This window comes from Anser anser (assembly GCF_964211835.1).
Source record: "Anser anser genome assembly, chromosome: 14".
In the NCBI taxonomy this organism is placed as follows: Eukaryota; Metazoa; Chordata; class Aves; order Anseriformes; family Anatidae; genus Anser; species Anser anser.
Window position 1 is genome coordinate 8103991 of NC_139735.1, and position 24461 is coordinate 8128451.

The 24461-nt window shown below is 45.6% G+C and overlaps 2 protein-coding genes across 7 annotated transcripts in view; one reads left to right on the forward strand and one right to left on the reverse strand.

Annotated features, from left to right (window-relative positions):
- The window catches only part of CYFIP2 (cytoplasmic FMR1 interacting protein 2), a 53541-nt gene extending 29172 nt beyond the window's left edge, over positions 1–24369 (forward strand). For all 5 annotated transcript variants that reach the window (XM_083799018.1, XM_083799021.1, XM_083799019.1 and 2 more), the window contains 8 exons: positions 8520–8663; positions 10205–10295; positions 11006–11136; positions 14165–14237; positions 14759–14853; positions 18570–18808; positions 19287–19434; positions 20001–24369. In XM_083799018.1, the coding sequence (XP_083655144.1) occupies positions 8520–8663; positions 10205–10295; positions 11006–11136; positions 14165–14237; positions 14759–14853; positions 18570–18808; positions 19287–19434; positions 20001–20168 (1089 nt within the window). In that variant the 3' untranslated portion in view covers positions 20169–24369. The remainder of the gene's footprint in view (positions 1–8519; positions 8664–10204; positions 10296–11005; positions 11137–14164; positions 14238–14758; positions 14854–18569; positions 18809–19286; positions 19435–20000) is intronic.
- The window catches only part of FNDC9 (fibronectin type III domain containing 9), a 33707-nt gene continuing 9267 nt past the window's right edge, over positions 22–24461 (reverse strand). Inside the window, exons 1-2 of one of the 2 annotated variants that reach the window (XM_083799043.1) lie at positions 2925–8513; positions 22–1490 (exon numbers count right to left, since the gene is read on the reverse strand). In XM_083799043.1, the coding sequence (XP_083655169.1) occupies positions 821–1490; positions 2925–3085 (831 nt within the window). In that variant the 5' untranslated portion in view covers positions 3086–8513 and the 3' untranslated portion in view covers positions 22–820. Of the gene's footprint in view, positions 1491–2924; positions 8514–24461 lie in introns of those variants that run through there. The other variant, XM_083799044.1, reaches the window with a different exon arrangement.

The window sequence follows — 24461 nt, forward strand, 5'->3', positions numbered from 1 at the left end:
AGCCACAGCAGCCAGCAGGGGTGGATGTTGGAATCCTTTATTTAGGGAGAAAGCAATGCAAGAACTAGTTCATTAACAGTGTGGTGGATGCAAATGTACTGGGTCACATTGCCGTGTGAAACCAAAAAGCCATGCAAGAAGCAGCTTCGCTGTGCTTTTTGCTATTGCTTTCCCATATTTTTCTCCGTAACATGCCTGTGTTAGGGGGAACTGACACTGCTCTGTGCTCATTGGTGCCAAGACCAAGTCACATCCATCTAAATGCAGAGAGAGGAGAGCGAGTTGGAGCTCCAGAGCAGTGCTGCTCCCCGAGGAAGGTGTTACTTCAGGAATCCTGTTAGTAGTTCAAAAAGGGAATTACTAAAATACTTCTGTGCAAATGTAGACTACTTAATACTGACAAAAAGCTCTTTTGTCAGGCCATGATTACTGTTTATACAAGCATTATGAGGGCTTGGGGGGTGATGCTAATGGAGAATCACTCAAGCATGAAACTACTGGAGTGGAGTTTATTTCTTGTGTACATTGGTTGATGATTTTGAAGTGAATCTACAGTACTGATGCAGATTAGATAATGACACTACAGTCAGCCTAGCCTGGCTGTTCCCAGAAAGCTGACTTGGTTTCCTTTTAAAAACCGCTCAGTAAATGAGAATATTTTTGTCACTTGACAAAAACCTTTCTCCCTGCGGCTAATATATCCCACCTCATGTTCTGCCCTGGGACAAACAGCCCCTGTGGACACACAGATGCTCGTGTTGGCAAGAGCTGGAGAAGAGCAGCACGAACCAAACTTCTAAGCAGGGCCTCCCTTTTGCTCTCACTGAAGGCCGTGTTGCGGCAAGATGGCCCTCCTGTCATCGCTGTTCTTGTAGGGGAAGAAGCAGCGGGGGGAACTATATGGGCTCTCCCTCATGAAACTGGAGCTCCTCATTAGCACAGTGGTCATGGGCACTTCCAGAAGCTCCTCTTTCAGTCCATCGCTCGAGGGACCATCCAGCGAGCTGCTGCCTTCTCCCACTTCTTCTGAGCTGCCATCAGGCTCCTTCAGCCTGGAAGCCCCGCGGCACCGTGCCGACCAGAACTGCAGGCAGCCGTAGGCCAAGAGAGCTATGAAGCAGAGCAGCAGCAGGCTGCTCACCATCCACATGGAGGTGGTGGGCTCGTGCTTTGAGCCGCCGAAAAGCAGGGGGGGTTGGTCCAGGGTGTGGAACGTGGTGCAGTGGTTGCTGGAGGGGTAGGAGTTCTTGCACGTGATGCAGAGGACGTAGATGGTAGAAGGCGTGAGTCGGTGGAGGACGAGGGAGCTGAGGGAGTGGGGAACTCGCTCCTCACGGTGGAAGTTTTGGCGTAAATAGCCGGCGAAGACGCTGTTCCAGTTGGGGCGGTACATGACGTGGTAGTAATTCTCCGGACAAGGGTTGTTTGTGGCCCAGGAGACTGTGGCACTGGTGTAAGTGATGTTGTGCACTTCGATGTTCATTGTGCCCCTGAAACCAGAAGCAGGGAGAGGCTGAGTTCCCCAACGCATGTACGGGCTTAAAGGCCACTGACATCAGTGAAGTTTTTCCACCAGCTTTATTGGCCCTTGTATTGGACTCATATAGGCTTCAGGAGAATTACCCTTGCTTTTTGTAAATGACTAGAATGTAGGTGCTCTAGGTGTTCTCTAATAGACAGAAAGCTTCCTCACAACTGTCTTTAGACTTTTCAGCAAACTTTTAGAAATTGAGTAACTCAGGTGACTGCTTTGAAACCTCCCCATTTTGCTGTAGACTCCTACGCTCACAGGGAGGTTGTGAAAATTAAACTCAACCTGTTGAGGCACCTGCCACACTCAATATTTTCACTTCTAATCCTGCTGCTTCCATGACTTCCATGCTCATGGCTGTTACTGCCTTTTCTCTCAGTCACCACAACCTCTCTTCCTTGAATGTAGAAAATGTCATATCCCCCTTTGCGGCTGCAAAGAGAAAGCGACTGTAGGAACTGAGCTGCCCAGAAGGTAGGAGGGAGCTCTCTCTACTGACAGGAGAGTATTCCTGACAAGCTTAGATTAGATGCTAGATTTTAGGTGGCTAAAATTACCAAATTTGAATTCTGCCGGTGCCCAGACTACTCTATCATCCTGCTGCTTCTTGGAGAAAAAAAAAATAAAAAAAACCACCACCTGGGACATAGGGCATACTTTATGCTCTAGTTAGATTTTGTACAAATCTCTTCTTTGTGACTGGTTATCTATATAGAAAGCTTTTTTGCTTCCATTGCCATGGAATAGAAAGGATACTGCAAGTGTGATTAGCATAAACTGATTACTAGGCTAGCTCCAGTTTGCCTTGTGGAGTTTCCAATAGAAATCTTGATTTTTACACCTAAACGTCATGTGGAAAATCTGCATGATTAAATAACTGTTTTAAGCTGTTGCTGCACTTTGCATACCTAACTTGTTGCTTAATAAAGTCTTTCTGTTCCTACAGCATCTCACACTGTGTAATATCAGGATCTGAAGTGTGAGATCTAAAGTCTGGTGAAATATAATATCAGTGTCTTTAAGGAAGCACAAATGTATGAATAGCAATTAAATAGCTCTCCCCCGGATAAAAGACTTCAACCACTAACAAATTACTGTTTAACAGCAGCCACAAAGTGGTACATTGCTCCTTCAGGTCACCGAAGTGCCCTCTGAGCCTTGTCGCAGGGTTCTCTCTCCCAGCCAGCCGAGCACCCCAAGCAGGAGCTGCATGCAATAGAGCTGATTTCTTTTTTCTTTCTTTTTTTCCTCTCCCCCTTAATAAAACTAACTTTCCCTTAATTCACTCCAGAAGCAGCTCATCTTAACGACTGTTTTAAGCATTCTTAGGAGCAGAGCAGGAAAGCACAGCACCCGTCCCTAGGCACTCCCGGCGCTGCGGGCAGCAGCTTACCTCCCTTGGCGGGTCCGCAGCAGCCCCTCGGTGCTGGTGAGCAGTGTGGCACCTTCCCCTCTTTCCACCTTCCCCTCTTCCCACCGCCAGGTCCCTCCTGCCTCCTCTAAATCCCTTCCCCGTGCGCTGCCTCGTATTATACCCATCTCGGGCTCCGTCATCTCTCACCATAGCAACCAATAGGAAAGGATGGGCCGGCGTCTTCCAATGATTTGGGAATGTTATCCCTAAAAGCTTTTGCCTGAGAAAAGTGTGTCTCTGAGGCGGAAAAACGAGACAGGTAGTTTTGTTTTCTGTTTGGTTTTGTGTTTTTTTTTTTTTCTTTCCTCTCCACCTGCAGCCCCGCAGTGAGAACGCTGCGGCCCTGCTCCGGAGCCACTGCCCCCCAGCAGGGTCTGGGGTCAGAGCCACACTGACACGGGGCATGAAATCCAGCTCCTCGCCTTCTGGTAGTTTATTATTACCTACTGATAGTTTGTCACCGAGGGGCTTTGTTTTTAATACTATTTCTCGCACATTTGAACTGCTGTTTTAAGCCAGAGCTAGTGAGCAGTAGGTTTTCCTCCCTGATGCTGCAGCAGTACACGTTCACTTCTTAATTTTAATCCAAGCTGTGTGGTAGGAGCAGGAGCTGGATTTTCCAAGACCTTGATCCCTGCTGAACTCCTGTGGGATTAAGACAGGCTCTTCTTCGAATGCCCCTGCCTTACAGGAGACTCGGGGATGTCCCATCAGCCAAGTGAGAGGGCAGGAGGGAGAGACAAAGTCAGAGCCAGCAGGGTTTGGGGGAGCAGCCTGAGCCTGTGGCCAGGAGGGGACAGGCTGGGGACAGATGTGGCAGCAGGGCGAGTAAGGAGGGGCTCTGAAGAAGTGACACACTGCTCTCTGAAGCCAAAATGTATTCCAGAGGGAAACTTTTCCAAAAGAAATGTTGATTCTGGGTCTGAAGTAATTAGTTCCACATCCTTACTAAGGTGTTTGCAGTGTTTCAAAGATCTTCCAAAATGCATTAATGAGGAAATGATGCGGACTGGATCAGGAGGGGCTGGTAGAAGCCTGGGCAGTATGTGTGACCCTTGCTTTTCATTGATGCTTTGCAGTTCTGGGTGTTTTGTCCTCCAGGCCCTGACATATTTTCTTCTGTCTCTGAGTGAGTTGCAGCTGCCAGAGAGCTTAAAACTGGGATTAAAGATGAAAATAATTATGGGTAGGGATGGAAATGGAAGTGCTCCCAGGTGGCTTCCTGCCTTTTATATCACTTGGTCCTCCTTGCAGAAGCAGGGGGAGACTTCTTAGCTGTTCCCATGCTGTAAGTAAAGTACATCGTTGCCTGCAGGGAGAGAGCTGAGGATGCAAACCCTTGCTTGGAAAGGTGGCATACACCATGTGACAGTATTTTCATGGGAGAAGTGCTTCCCTACTGCAGCTGGGCTGTTGAGTTTATTGATGTTCACAGTTGCTTCAAAATTAAATTTCAGTTGTTCACAAATCACATGTTAACGGGAACAAAGGAAACCAAGGAAAACAGGAATAGTTGGATTAGGTCAGCAAAGGGTCCTGCTAATCTTTCTCCACACAGCGATTCACAACTACCTCAAAGGGAACCACACCAAAGCTTTCAGTGGTGTTGGCATTGCCTGCTCCCAAAGTCAAGCTGGCACCAGTTTACATTGGTGATGAGCTTGAAATTCTCATTTCCCAGGACAAAAACCCGCCAAAACCATGCCAGTGCTTTAACAGTGGTGTTCCCTACTACCCAAATAACACCTTCTGGTGTCCCCGGCTGTCCCTGCCTGCCAGCACTCCCTGCAGGATGCAAACCACGGGTGTGCTCAAGTGACCGACAGAAAGTGAGCCATCCTCTGTCATTCAGCCACTTAGAAAATGCAGCAGGTGTTCAAGTCTCCTACAAAGAAGCTGTAAAATCACCAGCAACCCACTTCTTACTGCTCATTAACCACTTAGCTCTGTAAATGCTCTAGATTGGGCTTAATTCATGTATTTTGATAAACGCTTCTGTTTTGGCACTTCTGGGCCCAGGGTCACACCAGAGTCACTGAAGATCACTGCTCCCCCCGGGGCTGAATTTGCCCCTGCATTTTTAGGAACATGCAGGCAGATGTAACCTGCAGGGCAGTGCATGCTGCTGGCACTTGTACAAATAGCCACGGCATGCGAGTGGGATGGAGTGGCTCTATTTTCTGCTGCCAGGGCTGCAGCAGTGGCACAAAGGCGTTCCGGGGCTGTGCTTGCTGCAGGTGGTGTTGGCGGCGGGGGCTGCTGAGCCCCTCCAACAGACTGCACGTGCTGTGCTGCCTGTCCTGCCACGGCCAGCAGCTCAATGTAAATCATAGCTCTGTGCGTGTGTGTGAGTAGCAATCGGCAGCCACCATAACAAGGCATTATACTGAGGCACGGAAAATGCGCACAGTTCATAGTCCTTCTTTTGTCTCTAAATCTATTTCTCTTTGGCTAGTTCTTTATTTTTTTCCGAGGAGCTTCTGGCACAAGCACTATCATCTGTTCTCTCTCTGTCCAATCTGTTTTATCAGATAAAATTCTCCCAGCCTTCCCTCAGGTGAGCTCAGACAGTTCTGGGTGATAGCCAACAATGAGCTCGAAGATGTGGAAATGACACTGAGTTCTTGTTTCCCTTCGTTTGCTGCTGGCTCTGGTTTTCAGAGCTGTGGGGCATTCCTAATAGCCTCACTCGCTCCCAAAGCAATGTGGGACCTTTCCTACATGCTCCCATGCTTTCCTCTCATGTCCCAAGAGACCTGGGACACCGGGAGCTTTGCCCAATGCTGCAAATCCCAACCTGCCTGCACGCCCAGCCTCCCGGCCCCCAAACCTGCCTGTTTGGCCCCAAACCAAAGGTGGGGCAAACCTCTTCGGTGTCCTCAGTGGCTGTTGTTCCTGTGAACAGCAAAACCTCCCAACAGTCTGTGAGACTGGGGCTTTGCTCCTGCTCTCTGAGGGGGTGGCAGCAGCCACCCAGCACGGGGGAGTGAGCCGTGCTGCACAACCACCTTGTATGTTCAGCTGGTTTGTCTTAAAATACACCCTGGTGTCATTTTTTACATCCTACAGTCTTTTACCCAAGCTGTGTATCTCACCCTTAAATGGAGTTATATTTTAATTGTTCACAGGGTATTATTATTAGATGCAAGCTTGCTGCTGATGCACTGTGTGGCTCTGCGGAGAGCTCAACAAACCTACCTCATCTCACAGACAGGCGGGGATGAATCATCCTGCTCGTCTGCAGCCAGTGCACATCCCAAAATGATCCTCTCCTCATCAGGCCTATTGCTGGGACCCCCACTTGAAGGAAAAGTCAGCTTCAAAGCTGCTCTCCAGCCCCATTATCCCGCTGCTAGGCAGGAGGCTGCACGGCAGCACCAGGCGCTCCCTGCCCGTGCAGCAAAATGTCAGCTCCATTACAGGGAAAATGTGACCGGTTCCTCCACGATCAGGTACCGGTCACATCCCAGCTCAGGGAACATTGCACGTGCAGAGCGCCATCTCCTAGCTGTGGAGCAGAAAAGGGGCTTCCAGAAGTGAGTGTGGATTCACGAGCCCACTGCAATGGGGATATTTATCTCCCCATAGTCTGTGTGTGTTATCTGCAGGGGCTGTGCTGGGGCCATAGCCGTGACCCTGCATGGGGGTGCCAGGCCTTGGGCACTTGTTCCGGGCTGGGCGTCACCTCGTGGTTAAAAAAGCATGCTTCTCAAAACATATTGCTGTTTTCCACTCGTATCAGTGTGTGTATCTTGTGGCTTTGGATCAAGCTCTAACAGACAGATTTTTACAGTCTTGGTTATCTAAGGATGCGGGTAGAAGCCTAAGCAGGACATTCAAAAGCAGCTCTCTTAACAGGAGTTGGCATTGAAGGAGCTCTGAAAGTAGGCTTCTATCTGCCTAAATCTATTTTAAACTCTGGCCCTTAGTTATTCATGAGACGGGAGAGAAAGTTCATTCACGTTGTGAATGAATGCAAAGCAGAGCCTACAAGGTAGCCTTTCTGTACCTAAAAGTATTGATGCACAGGATAGAGTTAAAGGGTTTTGGTTTTTATCTACCAGGGCCAGGAGGTGAAGTTCTGTTTCACAGAAAGTAGGAAACTCTCTAACTTTGTCTTCTTTCTGCTAGCTATTTCAAAGAGTGCCTGTGAATCATAGCAGGTGATACGTCCCTGGACCAAAGCAACAGGGCTGTAGCAAAATGAGGAACAATTAATTAATTGATTAAAGCAGCTGCCAAGTCTATGAAAGTGCCATCAGTGCATCAGTCAGCAGAAATTCTGTATCTGCAAGCAAAAGAAAACACTTTTCTGGTGCTTAGCAAATGACTCCCGTTTGTAATTCGTTAGGCGTGCGAGGTGTAAGTCCCGAGGAAGTGAGCAAGAAGTGGAGGACGAGCTGGGTCTGCGATGGCTGTGGGATGCCAGCTCCCTGCTGCGTGAGGATGCAGCACACCTCCGGCACACCATGCTCACGCAAGAAGCACAATCAGCCTTGCACGGCACGCTTGGGATACAATTTAGTTTGTTTCCTTGTTTTTGTTTAAGAAAGACCTTTCAGTGTACGTGAGCCGGGGGTATCCGTGTTTTGCTGGAAGGGGCACTGCACGCCTGAGTCTTTTCAAGCTCATGCTTGGTGCTGTTTACTGAAGCCATGGTTGTTCCAGATAGCGTGGGGGAGGCTGCAGCCCTTCTCTGCTAGGGCTGAGTCACGGTGCCAGCACTTCTCTTGCAGAGCCCGAGCTGAGCATGCAGTGCCTCAGCTAAATCTCATTTTCTTTTTTTTCCTTCTGATCACTCAAGTGAATTAATTCCCACTTCTCTTTTCCTTACACCAAATGGATCCAAAAAATGTTCTAATGACAAAAAATTGCAGTAATTCCCTGCTGCTATCATTCCAACATGGTACTGATAAATTACGCTCCTGGAAATCACCTCCTGTTTTCTGCTGCTAAAAACTTTCTGGGGGCTAGAGCCCCAAGGATGCTCCCTAGACAAGAATCATATTCTTCCCCTTTTGTTCAGTCACACGTGGATGTTTTAAGTACATGTAGGGCTCCACAGGATGCAGAAAGGATCATTTCTGTGTCTCTTCCAACTGCCCTTAGGCTCGGATGCTGGAGTTCCTACTTTTCTTAATATTTTTTATTTGAAGCAAGTGCCAATAGGAGGAGAAAAAAAATCTATCTTGTTACCTGTGTATAATGCCTTCAGGTTTAGTACAGAAGAATTTGAGTTTGAAGAGGCAAAGGACCAGTGAACTGAAATCTTTGACTGGGAATATATGGGAGAGTAAATTACCTGGGAAGTGAAAGCGGTGTTGGTTACACAGCAGGATAATAAACCTTGTGATGTGACAATTTGTTCAGACTCAAATATATTTGACTGCACGGAAAGAAAAGCAATCTCTTCGTGCCACAAGAGGTCTTATGATAAATTTCTTACAGGGATTTTTATTTCTCTTGCTTTTCTTAAAAATTATTTCAAGTGTTGGAGCCTAATACTAAGATAAGAGAATTACTTACAGGCCCTGTAAACGCTGTCTAACTGTCATTGTACTTCTAACTTCTCAGCCTCTCAACATTGCCTACAGTCACATCTACAGCTCCTACCGCAATTTCGTGGGGCCGCCTCATTTCAAGACGATCTGCAGGCTTCTTGGCTATCAAGGGATCGCGGTGGTCATGGAGGAGCTGTTGAAGATCGTCAAGAGCCTGGTAATTGTGACCCTAACCCTGGTGATGGAGAAACCCCAATGCCTTGAGAGGGGCAGGCTGGGCAGTCAGCCTGGGCTTCAGGCCTTGGTTCAAGGTGTTAAAATCTGGGTGCCCCTGTGCCCCTTCATCCGCACAGCGATGCTCACATTAAGGGTGTGATTCCACTGTTGCAAAGGCATCCCCCTGATTCCAGTGGGATGGTGGAGTCTTCCCACCGTCTTGAAGTGCTGACCGTGACCAGCCACCCAGATCTGGGGGTACTGGCACTTGCATTTTGCTCTGCTAAAAGCCACCGAGAGGTGATCAAGGGGATGTGGTGCTCGTCCCCACTGCCCCTCAGCACCGCCTGTGTTGCAGCCTAGGAGACCTCCAAGATACATGCTTGTGCTCAGCAGTGGCACAAGAGCCTCTCACAGCTTTTTGATACCCCTGGGGACCTGCAGGGAGGTAGAGAGCAGGACACAAAGCTGATGAAAAAGACTTTTAGAAATTTCCCGCTGTAGGTGAGTTCTTATGAATTCAAGCCATATGGCCGTTTCCATCAGACACTCAGGTGGCCAGTATCTCCATCTGCTTTGTGGTTCCCTTAGAAGAGAGATGTGTATCCACAGGGAAACGCTCCCTAAGGGTGCTAGCAATACAGAGCATGGACAAGGCAGGACGGAGTATGCAAAAACGTACAATTTTTCAGGTCACGCTTTTCTACCAAAAAACCTGCTTTACTGAAGAGAAGACTTTAACTCATTATAAATATTTAAATTCTGTTTTGGCTGCAATAATGTGTCTAGCATGTGTCTAGCAAAGCAATGTAGGACTGAAAAATCTCAAGCATATATCCAGTTTCTCTATGGTAAAGTACTGTAGCTACTGACGATGTAATTTGTGTCACTTAGTTGAAAATGCTGTAGCTGGTGTGCGAGATCAGACAGCATTCAGTGCCAGGACAGAGATCTTGCGTTTGGCTAAATTGTGTTTATCACATAATCCTATATAATGTATCTACAGGATGCAGGTATATAATTCCAAATGACAGCAAGCTTTTCTAACTAAGAAATATGTATTTCACTCTTGTCCACGTTAGTTCAAAACATCCAATCCGCAGAAACTTGCTCTACGTGCATGTAATTTATTTAAACTCTCAGTATCTAGTGATCATTCATCAGGTGAAAAGAGTGTTTCCTGTGCTGTGGAATTACTCCTCTGGCAGCTCTGGTCAAATGCTCTGTGGGTTAGGAGCATAAGCCCAGCTGGATCCAAGATCCTTGTTTGGATTTCAGCTGCAAACAATGCAAACAGAGCAAGCTGTATTTTGAAGTAGAAAATCCTTGCAACCATGATTTATTCTTTGGGAGGAAGCTGTAAAATCTCCGTGCACTTGGGCTGGATTTTCTATCTGGGTGAAATCCAAACGAAGCAAGTTCTTCTTAGACCCCAGTTTCACCGTTTGTTGTCAGACATGGCCCTAGCCACAAGCTGCTCTCTTTAAAACCCGTGCCAGGAGAAGCCATCCTTAGAGTTTAACCTCCCTTTGTCTCTGACAGCTGCAAGGCACCATCCTGCAGTACGTGAAGACTCTGATAGAAGTAATGCCCAAGATATGCCGCTTGCCAAGACACGAATACGGCTCTCCAGGTGGGTGCTACAGAGAGATGCATAATCCTTTGAGCAAGAGCTCGCCCACGTGTTTGTGCAGCATTAACTCAGGCAGCAACCAGTAATTAAACAAGGATTGGCACCTGGCATGCTGGTGCAGCTCCCAGCCCGGTTTCCCTGGGACAAACCTCCACCTGTTTTGCTGCTGACGCTGGAACACGTATGGAAAACTTTTCCAGGAAATTTCCTGTTAGAAATTTCTCTTCAAACACACAGGTGATTGATAAGGGAACATCTGCTGGTAGTTTAGCTTTTGTTTTCAGGACTTTTTTTAAAGCTTTTGTTACTGTGGGGTCACTTTTACTTTTTTTTTTTTCAAAAGCTTTACTTAGTTGATGTGAAGATTTTTTTGCAGCATGGCTGCAGTCTGCAGCTGATCTGGATGGGGAACTGTTATACATGAAGCAGCACAAGGAGAGCCATTACAGCCTGGAATCTCTTTTTTTTTTCCTCTGATTAGGAAATCCAAGGCCTTCATGTGAATTACTCCTTATTTCCCAAGGGTTAGTGGAAGCAGGATGAGACCCTGCATGCTAGTTCTCCCCAGCACTGATCTGTCTTATCCATTTAGCAGTCACGGCTTGCAGTTCATGATGTAGGAAACACCAGGCACTGACTGTCCTGTAATCCAAGTCACTGGAGGGGCCTTTGGCTCTCACTTTTCTGACTGTCCTTCCTTGTCTTTTAAGGAATCCTGGAGTTTTTCCACCACCAGCTGAAGGACATCATTGAGTACGCAGAGCTGAAGACTGATGTGTTCCAGAGCCTCAGAGAAGTGGGCAATGCCATTCTCTTCTGCCTCCTTATTGAGCAGGCTTTGGTAAGGCAAAACCCCCTGCACCAACAGACTGTACTTGAATTTGCCAGCTCAAGAGTCTTGGTTCTCTAACAGAAGAGTTTGGGAAAATCACCAGCCTTTTATGTGTTCAGGGTCTCTCTAGAGCTGTGTTACTGGGGTCCATGGGGATGATTTGCATTGGTGCTGTGTCACTGACATCTGGGATTGCTCAAGGAGAATCTGAATACTGGAAGATCTAGATTTAATTCTTGGACCCAAAGCTACCCCATGTTTGTCCTTCTGAGAAATAAAAACAACTGGGGCTTATTTCTAGATTGTAAGCTCTTTGGGGCAGGGATTGTTACTATATATATTTATATATATATACATACTCATACAGTGAGGAGTAGATTTGAGCCCTTTGCTTTTTTTTTTTTTAATGATGTTAAGCATAAAGCAATCCAACAGGAAGGAAATCTCAGAGCAGATGATCCTGTGATATTTCCCATGACTTAATCTTCACCAAAACTTAGCTAGAGCGATGACCTGATATTTCCCCTTGCACAAGTGTCTTACACCTGCAAAAGACTCTCAGCCTCTTAGCTCCTTTCGGACTTGATTGAGCTGGTGTGGGACAAAGGCTGTGGCTGAACGCATGTCAGAGCCAACTGAGGAGTGTTAAACAGGTTTGCATTATCATGCATATTTCATGTCAGAATGGTATTGACAGAGTTTTATCAGATCTTAGGGTTTTTTTTCAGAAAGGGTTCTCTAGCGCAAAATGGGATTTCCAAGCAAAGCCATGCATTTCTGTTCAGAGCAAAACCAGAAGAAAGTTCAAAGATTCCAAGTTTATTCAACCATAGAACACCAGGAAAACTGAGAATCTCTGCATATCCTCAAAAAGGATATGTCTGCCCTCGCCCTCGCATTTTAAGCCCAGCTATAGAGCCTTCTAGTTCCTAATATGGTGCATCACACACATTCAGAAAGCAGCAGTTGTGTAATTTTAAGAAAACCAGAGAGAGAGAGATATCACCTAGCAGCTTGGCTTTATTTAATAGAATGACCAGAGTTGCCAACAGTATCCTGGCAGTTTCTATTCCTTTTGTGGCTTTGTCATTGCTCTTGGCTGTTCTGTGTTGAATTTTATGCTAGATGTACTACATTTGCCTTTTACGTCCCATCTTCCAAATTGATATTTAAGGGACACATGGTGGTTTCTTCTAGCAATGTTTCATTTGAGTGCAGAAACATTCCTCCTGTTTTTGCCAGTTTCAAGAGCTGTACGTTGGCAATATAACAGCATTTTAGAATAGCATAAAATAAGGGACACAGTGAGAATTTGGGGGTCCTTTTAGGAAGGCTGCCCATCAAATTCCACATCTGCCTACCTTCCATGCCAGCAAAGTCCTCACCCTCTCTGGTCCTCGTTTTTTCAGCACAGAAATTGATTCAAAATATAAAGCAGTTTTACATGCAGCGGGCACTGGTTCTTGCTTGCTGGAGGGTTGTCAGATGCTTGGAGCCACTGCGCAACGAGATCTTCCCTCTAATGGAGCCCCTGTGCAGAAGGCACAATTGCTTTTACGGTGCAGTTATCTTCATAGCTGTCAGCCTAATCTAAGGCTGGTGGTATTTGCTGGCAGAGACTGCTCTAGGGAAGATTAGCAGTCTGCTCCATTCTATACCCTTTTTATTGTTTAAATTTGAGGGATGAGGTGTTGCTTGGGACTAAATTTCTAAGAGGAATTCTTACTCTCAGGTAATGAGCCTTAGGGAGAAAATCTCCCATGACTTATTTTAGGACAGATACCAGGTGAATGCAGGCTGCAAAAACAGAAAATACTCTCTTTATCAGAGGGAAAGAGCAGTGAAAGAACATTCATCTAGGAAGGAAGAGTGCTTTGCAAACAGAATAACAAAGGTGATGCGCACGCTCTGGTAGCATCAACACCTCTATGCCCAAGAAGGGACCCCGTACTGTTCCTCTCCCTCCAGCACTGTGTCACAAACTGCACTCGCACAAACACGCTCCCATGCCAGCATCCATGACACCAGTACAGCCTCCTGCAGCTCCATGCCACTCTGTCCCCTCCCTCTGGGCTGGAAGATGGGGTACCCACCCGCGCATCCCAAGCAGACCCAGCTGAGTCATTCCATCTGGCCCCGAAAATCTTTGCTGCTCTGTCATGACCTCCTCTCGAGTGTGTCTAAATCTCTATGGTAAGCTCAGAACTGAAAGCATGTCCTAGAACTAGAGTTTCACAGGAGCAAACTAATGCCGTGTCGTGACGCAATGCCTCTGTGTTGAACAGCTTTGGTTTTCCTTGCTGCTGTTTCCCATTGCAGACTCGTATATGATGTATTGTCAGCCATCGCTCCTCAGTCTCCACCTTCCTACTTCCAGGTTTCTCCTCCTTGTGCATCTATGTTTGGGATTATTTTTTCTCTAGTGCATTGGCATGCATCCTCTCAGGTGGCATCTCATGATGTTATTACTCTCTGGACTTCTGTACTATTCTCCCCAGTGCCTGCACCACTGGGATTTTGGTTGGATAGCACTGGCTGTGAACACCATACAAACAAACAAACAATTTCAGCTAATATATTACGTATCTATTTACAATGGAGCCATGCATCAGTGTATTTTACACGTACACCTCCTAGAATAACTAAGCCAAAGGGTAATTTCCACCTGGGCACACTCAGTAAAAACAAACAGCAGGAAGTCATCAGAGTAAGATAAAACTGAGATCCCTATGGCCTTTATCCCCTCTTACTTCCAGTATTAGTAAGTGGACCAGAAAAAAAAATGAAGCTCTGGCCTTGCATAGGCATAAGGTAAATTGAGTTATAAAAAGTTCCTAGCTTAATCTGAGAGCTGTTTCTTCCAGTTTTAGTTCATTTAGATTCAAACTATTGGATTTATTAGTGAGCTGGGTTGGATTTGACTAGGTGCTGTAGATGTGATTGGGTTGTTGTAGTGTTGCCCAGACCCCTGAGCCATACAATCACCCCCTACAGGTATTTTTTTAACTTACTTTATCTTTCTTTCTTCCTGCCTCAGTCCCAGGAAGAAGTTTGTGATTTGCTGCATGCTGCTCCCTTCCAAAATATTTTGCCCAGGGTCTACATCAAAGGTAAGAAGCTCAGGGGGCAGCAGTGGACAGACTCAGAGGTCTCTGTCAAGAGCCCTTTCTCTCCCATTTCTGCCGAGGATCAGTTCTGGCCCTGCTTCCCCCTCTAAGCATATCTACTTAAATAGTGGATACAGCCAAAAGTCAGGTGGAAACAAACGCCAACAGTGCATTTTCTGTAGCCTAGTTACAGACTGAAACCTTTCTCAGTTTGGGGGTTCCTTTCAGTTTCTAAAGCCATTTTGCAGCCTCTTTGGAGAATGACAGCATGAAATGTCCATCTCAATAGGAGTGATCAGTAACAGGGACATGCTTTTGGACATGTGTGATTAAGCTGCTGCTGAGACTGCGATCGCACATCCCGCCCTTCTCTGCATCACTGGTCCCCTCATTTGCTGTTGGTTTGGCTCATTGATCCAAAGTCTCGTTGGATGGTTGCTGGGGGGCAGCTCTGAGCAAACTCGGCGGAAATTGCGGGTCTCCACTTCCTCCTCTCATTTCACTGTTTGCTGCTCGCTTGACAGAAGGAGAACGCTTGGAGGTGCGCATGAAGCGTCTCGAAGCCAAGTATGCCCCACTTCACCTGGTTCCCTTAATAGAGAGGCTGGGCACTCCGCAGGTAAGGATTTCATTGAAAGGGATGGCTGTTGAAAATTCATAGCAGTCCCCACGTGGCCTGTTTGGCCTTGGGAAAGTGATCCTTTATTTATTTATTTATTTATTCCAAAACGCCAATCAGACAAGAAAATCAGAATCCTTGCCCTAGCGGACACATCAAAGGGAAATTTGTGAGCAGGTCCAGAGATGGCGTGTTGCTGCCTCCGGTCCGGAGAGCTGGCAGGGAGCTGTAACGCAAGTGCCTGAGAAGCCAGCTCTGAATATGGACAGCTTTGAAACCCTCTTTCCTCTCCGTTTTTAAAAAGATGGAGAATTGTTGGGATGGTTCATGGGGAAACATTGCAGGGCTGTTCCTGGCTTAATCAATTGCCGTCACTTTTGGGGATCCCATTTTAGGACTGCCTTGTGGTATATTTTTAAGCTCATCCCTGTCAAGGAATACATCTGAGAATGGTTTCCCTCCTAGCACGTGCTTAGAGCTTTGGCACATGCTTAAAATTACAGCTCCATTTAAGTGTTGTCTTGAGGTGGGGTCTTAGCTTGGAAAAAAAAAATCTACATTGTGCAGAAATTGAGTACTGCTAAAATTATCGCAGTGGATTGATCAATGTACTGGGCAGGATTTGAGTCCCACTGATACCAGTAGCCAAAATTCCACTGCCTAGTTAGTGGAGTTAATAGGATAAAAGTCATTGTGTTAAATAAATCAACACCCTTTTTCTGTAATCTTCTGCTGAAGGAATGGAACAAATGCTCAGTTGTATGAGGTGATAGATCAAAGGCAGGCAGAAAGCTACTAATTTTTTCTTGTTTTTATAATGGATCAAGGATATTTAGAACTTTGCTTCATTGGAAATCATATGAAACAAAGAAACTGGATGGATAACTGAGAGCTTTGTCTTACTTTGTAGACAGTTCTCTCACTTCCCCATTGGCTTCCTTTCAAAGGAGACACTCGAGAAAAAGAATTCACCTCTGTGTTTTTGTGTCTTTGTGTCGGTCTTTCTCTCTCTCCTTCTTTTCATGCAAAACCATCATTGAACTCTGCTATTAGAGTCCACTTGTTGCTTATCCTTGCCATAGTTATGATGATGAAACAAAAGGTATTTCATGTCCTGCTAAGAATTAACTTTTCCGTAAACCATTCCCACATTCAGCACACAGGTACAGTTGAGTACCAAAACTTTTTGAGCTCAGGTGTAAATGAACACAAGAATGACTTTCTACAGGTGCCTCCATAGCTCCTAGCTTGCTCCTGGAAATGCAGTTTTGGACACAGGCCATATGGGATTTTTCCTGCAGAATGCCTAAGTGCCTTATAGCAATTGTCCAGAATCTGAGCAGAAGCTGGCTGCTGCCAAAGGTGTCCCTCTGCACATAATTACTTGCTGTGAAGGGTCTGAGCCAAACGCTGCTGAAGTTAGGGGGGATCTTTCCCAGCAGTCTTTGTAGCTTTGGGTATGGCTCTGGCAAGTTCGCAATTAACAAGCTGTAGAAGAGGTATGGCGAAACTGAGTCTGTGCAACGGCAGGAAAACAGTCAGCAAGTGTGTGGTAAATACTCTGCACTGGAAATCCATGACTGTCTGTTTGATGGGTGATTCGTAAAGAACCAGGGGGGTCACACTGGTTTGTTGAAGGAATCATCTCCCTTTTAATGCTGAGTAGATATTTAGCAAGGGATTTTCAAAAGTGCTTCGTCAAATAATTTTTTCATTGGAAGTAATGGGAGTCTTTTTCTTTTGAAAACAGAGGGAATAGTTGAGCCAGCACAGTGGCATCCCTTGACAGTTTATCCTCAGATCACCCTTCCTCTCTTGATCGCAGAAGTCAGTGAAACCCCAGACTGTAAGGCAGATTTGGCAAAAGACTAATAGCTGTCCAGCTGCCTTCTCCACGTTAAATATCTACCAAAATGATAGTAGTGCTGTGTCAAAGATTGGTCTAAGGAGGTGAATTTTAGAACCAAATTCTGTCTGCAAGTGAGAGTGGTATCAGGTTTTTTTGAAAACTAGATACATCCTTTTCTAGATTGTCATTTCTGAAGAAAGCTTACTAAGATCATTGGACTAGTTCTCTCAAAAATACCTGTTTTATCACTGCATCTTAGCAAACACCAATGATAAGGTTTAATTTACACGTGAACTGACTTTACTTCTTCTGTGTCCCCATTTTACCATCACAGACTACTGTGTGCAGACACTAATCTTTATCTGTTATTAGAGTTTGGAGCAGGTAAGGAGAAAGAAAGTATACGTACAGCCTTTAGCTATAAAAACATGTTGGATGAAATAAATCCTTACTTGCTAAGAAAATACGTGCCACGAAACTCGGGTGATAATTATTCCCGAGTTTAACAAATCTAGAGATCCCAGACTCAGTCTGTCCTCTGCAGAGCAATACAGCATTCCCCTGATATTTGCTAGTAGTTAAACATTAATTGCTCCAAGGTTCCCAGAATGTCCTTGGAATTGTAGCAAAAGCACGAATTGTAACACTTTCATTTCAATAGCTACCAAACTAAAAATGCTTTAGGTTAATACCAGCATAAACCAATAATCAGGAAAAAGAATATATGCACATTCAGATTGTATTTTTTTAGTGCAGAAGAATACCCACATAAACAGAGCAAAAGTAATGCTCTTAATGTCTAGCTGGGACATATACCTGTGCTTTGTACCAGAGGCTCTGAGCCTCCATTGTGATTCTGGTCAGGATAACTGAATTTTTTATAGGCATTAGGGGGATTGCTGAAAATGGAGCAAATGCTTAAAAACTACCTGAAGCTCCAGGAAGTGCTCTAGGATAGGCAGGGGGTTGGTAAGCGTCACGCTTGCTCTGCATGCTGCCGCCAAAGCAGTGAGATAGGTAAAAGGCTCTGCCTGCAGAGACAGAGCCCCGTGGCTGTCACCCATCCAACGGGGTGAGCTGGAACCTCCACAGCCACCAGCACGACTCTGACAGCACTTGGCTGTCCTATTTCCCGTGGTATTTTTGGCTGCACTGCAAGAAGTCAGTAACAGCATGTGGGGCAGCAAAGAGGACATCAGGGCAGTCAGCGAACTCCACACTCCATCCAGTGGAGCCATTCTGGATATGTTCTTGTAAATCTGAGTGGGGACATCACAGAAATTCTATGCACATGGATGCTTCACAGCTGGAAAAAAAAATTGACTTTCTTATAAACCACAGGTTTTCCAGTATTAAGGTTCCAGTGGCTTCTCATCTTCCTCAGACCTTTTTAACCCTAACTGCATAGGAACTCAAGGAAGTTGTAGCCTATTTGTGTTTTAGAGATGGTGGTAATACCCTGGGAAGCAAAATGTCTGTGTTCTCTCCTGTTTCATTTTCATAATCTGCAATAATCATGAAATTAAGCCTGGCAACACTGAGCAGTGCTCACGTAAAAGAACAGCATGCTAGCAGAATTAAGGATCGGTATTTCTGATCAGTTTGGCCTTCAGCTTTTGTTTTCTGACACACACAGTTACTTCCAAAGATACTCAGCTTGCTGAAATATAATTGAGCACAATAGTAAGTCATCTTCTATTTGAGGGCTGAGCCACTTCTGGTGGGGAGTGCCAGAGGAGCAGCCATCAGAGGTAAGGGTGGATCTTGCACGGGATATGCCAGGGAGACCAGGAATCGTTAAGTCCAGCAGGAGGGTTCGTCTGTATTACATTGTCACTTCTGTTTCTTTGGTTCGCCTCCTTCTCAGCAAATAGCTATCGCCAGGGAAGGTGACTTGCTGACCAAGGAGCGGCTGTGCTGCGGGTTGTCCATGTTCGAGGTGATCCTGACGCGAATTAGGAGCTACCTGCAGGACCCGATCTGGCGCGGACCCCCCCCGACAAACGGGGTCATGCACGTGGACGAATGCGTGGAGTTTCACCGCCTCTGGAGCGCGATGCAGTTTGTATACTGCATCCCCGTGGGCACGAATGAGTTCACTGCAGAGTGAGTGTCCATCGGGCGGCTCTGCCATTAGCACCGCTCATGAGGTAGCGGGGTGAGACAGCCCCGGGGATGCCCTCAGCTGCAGCAGTAGCCTCAGCCATCAGAGAGGTAGAGGGAGAACATGGGGACCTGAGGACAGGACTTTGTTGTGCGTAGACATAAACAGATGCCCCAAAAGCTTCCCATCTGAACAGCTGGGGAGAAGAGCAATACAAAGTGACATGCCCAAGGTAACGTGCAGAAGGAAATGGGTGGATGGGTACAACCCAAGTCAGAGGCAAGGTCCTCATCCGTCGTACTATGTGATGCACCATGCGCTGGTCCTGATGTAATTCCGCAGGTCTCCTGAGTTCGTTTTCTCTAGGTGTATACCCACTTTCCAGGAATAGGACTGAATCTGATTTTCCCCCACCAAGGAAAGTTCCTGGTATCATGGTAGGAGAGATCTTACCTAACTCTGTCCTGTCCTCCCCTCCAGGCAGTGCTTTGGAGATGGTCTGAACTGGGCAGGTTGCTCTATCATTGTTCTCCTTGGACAACAACGGCGCTTTGACCTCTTTGACTTCTGCTACCACCTGTTGAAGGTGCAGAGGCAGGATGGGAAGGATGAAATCATAAAAAATGTGGTAAGTTGAAGGGTAAGGTCCCAAAAGACCTGAACCAGCACACATCTCCCTCTCTTTCTCTGTTTTCTGCCTTGCCTCGCTCAAACTCAAAAATCACAAAGTTGCCTGGTGTTAACCTTATTGAAACTGGATACACTTGCTGTCAGATTTCCATCTGCAGTCTCAGCAGAGACACCAAGCTTTTAATTGGCTTGATAATCAGATCTTTTTTCTCCCAAAGCTTTTACCTTCTTCCTGGGGTTGGGAAGCTGGAGCAGAGAAGCTGGTATTTCCAGCAACCAGCCTTTGATCTCAGTGGCTTTATCAATAAGCAGTTGGGAGTCCTAACTCAAGGTCGATTAACATAGGACCACTCACTGACCTTGTTAATTCTCTCTTGAGTCATCGAACCCTATAATGAAGTGAGTCACCAGTCCTGGGAGGTGCTAAGTGGAACTGTAACATGTGTTATAGCTGCTTTGCTTTAGCAGAGGTTTCTCAGCAGCAGAGCAGAGGTACCAATACTTCTGGCTGGTCAGATGACATAGAATTCTCTTCACTGATTTTCTCCCTCACCATCCCTCCAGCCCTTGAAAAAGATGGCCGACAGGATCAGGAAGTATCAGATCCTGAACAATGAGATTTTTGCCATCCTGAACAAGTACATGAAGTCAGTGGAGACAGACAGTTCCACGGTGGAGCACGTGCGCTGCTTCCAGCCCCCCATCCACCAGTCACTGGCCACCACCTGCTAGTGTGGACGCTACCCCCGTGCACGTTGGGAAGGGAGAAGAGACTGAGCCCAGAACAACTGGGAGGATGAACTTGATGGCATGCGGCCTGGCAACAAAGCAAGACTGGGTATGCCTACTACACAAGGACGCATCTTCCCATCTGGCCCTGTTGAGTGCATGTTCTTCTGTACCATCCCTGTGACCAGTTTTACTTGTAGCTTTCAGACTTGGGGGCGGGTGGGAACGGGCGGGCAAAATGTGCTTTTCTTCCATGAAGTGGTCTGTTTTTCCCTGTGATTCGTCCAGTCTAACACAAAACTCTGAAGCCATATTGCAGCCCCAGAGGTGGGGCTCCTGTCAGAAGAGCTGCGTGTTTCCGCAGTGCTGGGAGCCCGCTCCCGCCGCAGAAGCAATAGGGCAAATCAACCCCACCTGTGATGTGTGCCACCAGCCACAGGGCAGGAAGGTCTGAAGACAAACCCTGACTTGCTCTTTTGGGGGAAGAGGGGATGAAAGCAGGATTTTACCTGTGGCAGCACCCTGAGGACCAAGGATCGGCCAGGCCGGGCTGGTCTTGGTTTGCTGCATGCCCCAGGCTGGGGCTAGCTGAGTGCTCTCTGTTGAGTTGTTGGCCTGTCTAGCATCTGCTGAAGGGAGCTTTGGCAGTCAGGATTCAGAACAGTGATGATGTAGCTGTCAAATAACTCTTCGGCACTTCAGAAAGCTGGAGGAAATTGAAAACGGCCTGGCTTTTTCACTGCTATGGGACATCCACTTATTTTAATTCAAAGGGTTCTCCCCTGAAGACACATCTTCCATGAAGTAAACAAGGACCATGGAAGAGATTGCATTCATGTGAATATGCTCTTGTCCATGCTAATTTGGGTTAAAAGTGTCACTGATTCTGACAGGAGACAGCTGTAGTTACCTCAAACATACGTGATCTTTGATCTTCAGCTGAGGATGAGAGCTGGAACGTGTATCACAGAATGGCTTGGATCGGAAGGGACCTTAAAGATCATCTAATTCCAACTCCCCCGCCATGGGCAGGGACACCTCCCACCAGACCAGGTTGCTCAAAGCCCCATCCAAGCTGGCCTTGAACACCTGCAGGGATGGGGCATCCACAACTTCTCTGGGCAATCTGTTCCAGTGCCTCACCACCCTCTGAGTGAAGAATTTCCTCCTAACATCTAATCTAAATCTCCCCTCTTTTAGTTTAAAACCGTTCCCCCTTGTTCTATCATTATCTGCCCAAGTAAAATTTGTGTATGCTCTGGAATCCTATTTCCCCTTGTTTTAGACAAATTCCTAGTCATCAAATATCTTTCCTGAGAGAATGGTGTATATCAGCAAGGCTTAGTAAACTTCCCATCACTCAGAAATGAGAGAAACGGTATTTTCCAGGCTCAAAAGCATTCTGAGGGAGCACTGCAGTCTGTTTCCTTTTCCCACTCAGCTCGTCTAACAGCCCTGAAGTTGTCAAATATTGAGAAAAAATTCAGTAGGAACTTCAAGGAAGAATTTCATAACTCATGGTTTTCCCTGCTCCCCCCCAAGCAGCGTCAGAGAAGTGATACAAAACCTTGTGCTTGAAGCTAACAGAGATCAGACCACATGCTCCAGGAGAAGATAATGATAGCATCACCACTGGCAATATTTTTTTCTCAGCTTTAACCAGATCACAGCAGATAATTGCTGTTACAATATACAGATGTGATAATACATTCTTTTCATGCATCTCATCATGCCATGCAAACTGAATGCTACTACAGATGTTAAAAAGGCAGAGTCTGGGCATGTATTCTCTCAGAGGAAACATACTATTAATTAGTAGAAATGTCCCACATGGAATATTTTGTCTTAGGAAACAACAGCCAGCACTGTATTATTAGCAAGAAGAGACCTTGCTGTGTGGGATGAATTTGTTCTCCCAGACACTCTCCTATTTCCTTGCTAATCAACAAATAACCCACACATGCAAAGCGCTGAACATTTTTACACCTTGAGTCTCCTTTAACTGTTGAGACAAACACTTAAACTGCTGGGAGGAAATAGTGCAGCACAGTCATCTGAAAGTAAAATGAAATCTCAGGAAGTCTGGCTGAATCCTTTAAGTGGCAGGGAAGGACCCAGCCTCAGAAGGTGAGTTGTTTCCCTCGTGTTGTGAGGAGGAGCAGCAGAGCACCCAGGACCTGATAACACTGAGGGACTCTTGCTCTCTATTTACTTTCTCCACTAAGGATGTCAGTTCTGTTTTTCCATTGTGTTCCTACATTTCTACACTGCTGAAACTACTGGAGTGTGTCTACAGATATATATTTTTAAAGGGAGGAAGAGAATCAGGCACTTTATTTTTTGTGGAGAACAAGATACAAGCAAGACAGATCCAACCAAGATCCTATTTTTTGTGACCTATGTAGCAAGTGCTTGTTATTTTGGTATGAAAGTGTTGCTGAAAAGGTGGCACAGGTCTCTGGCTCACAGAGCCTTCCCTGAGCACAGCACAAATTGAATGTCTTACTACGCCTGACATGTTATGGGACATTGGAGCCTTGGTAGAAACCAGCATGAGCAAGAATACAGAGGGATGAACTGTACCACACAGCCCAGTCTCAACTAGCTAGACAAAATAGGATACCGTAAGTTGAATGTGTCTGCTTTCATCTGTTCAGGTTTGGAGTGAGTCATGAGATTTTTACCTAAACGTCTCTCTTTGTATTCTTCTGCTGTAGCTTTGGCTTGATAATTCTCTGAAAACCTGTAAAACACAGTTGTGTACTTGAACAAACAGGTAGATGAAATCTATTTTTTGCCCTCATATTCGCTGGCAAAAAGGAACCCCTTCAGATTCTGAGGGGTGAAACGTTTTGAGCAAAACATCCAAAGCGCATGAACAAAATGTGAAGTACTTTTGGCTGTAGAGTGGATGCAGATGTTTTTGCCCCGTTGTTCAAGTAGTATGAGATCAGCTAGGAATAATTTTACAGTCTTCATTTCTGAGATTGAACGTTATTGTGGTCCTTTTGTTATCTGAAGGATTCAAATAGTCTTTAGTTTCAGTTTTCTAATCCTCCTTGATTGTATATGAGAGGTTCAGGCTTAGGTCTTCAAACAACTCAGTGAATTGTAATTTTTCCCTATCTTCTTTTTTTAACGGCATAATTGTTGGTGGAAATAGGGAGCAAATTTGTGACAGTAGGGCTAAATAATAACAGATTGCCAAGAGATCAGGCATATTCTCCACACCTGAGTCTCTTTTGCCACATTTGGATGTCTTCCTTGCAGATGTACTCTAATCCTCTAGTTTGCAGCCTTTCACAACCTGCAGAACTCTTATTTTTTCCTAGGGAAATGTGGACCCCTCTCTGGATATTTTAAGTCAACTGACTACGGGCTCACTTTTGTTAACCTACATTCTCCTGATTACTCTGAAGTAGTTGCAAACTCCTTGGGGTTTACCAACTACCAGTTAGAACGTCTACTTCAAAGACAAGTTGTTGACTCGATACAGAAATTAGAGGGGGGGTAAGGATGTTTTGTGTAATGAATGAAGTCAGACTCGATTGTAACGTTCCCTCCAGCTTTACCATTAGGAAATGTGACTGACTGTTGGCAGTGCAGATGCCTTTCTTGGATGATGTTACACTTGACTTTCAATGATACAACAGAAAGGGGAAGCAAACTAGTTCAAACCCAGCACTTCAGTGGTTTTCCTTTTAAACTGTGACAGCACTTATTAGCATTGAACAAAATGTTAGTCTTTTTTTCCTCCAGCATTACTTCAGTGAGTAGGTTCATGTGTTTGAGAATAAAAGAAAAAAGAATTGAAGGTGTAAAAAAAAGAAAATATTCTCAAAATCTCTTGTCAAATGTACCATATTTGTATGAAAAGCTGCTTGAGTTATTTTGTACAATGAGTTTTATTTATGGTGAGGTATATTTACGCTCGTGATCTGATACAGTGTTAAAGTTTTGATCCATATTTGCTATGCAGCTGAAGATGATATTTTGTTTTTGTATTATTTTTTGCTGTTGTTCTAAAATTCAGCTAACAGGAGCTTCCATCTCCATTAGAAATGCTTCTGCAAGAGTAAAGCATCTGGTACGTAGTGATATGTCCCGTAACACAGCAACCAACAGTGTGTACAACAAATGTGGGATGACTTTTGTGATGAAGAGAAATAAAAATTGGGCTCATTCATGAAATGGGCAAACTTTACCTCGTGGTGTCACTGCCATTTACGATAACTTATTTGACTATTTGATTTTTTTGATATTATTGAGCAAAAAGAAAGCTAGGAGGGATGATGG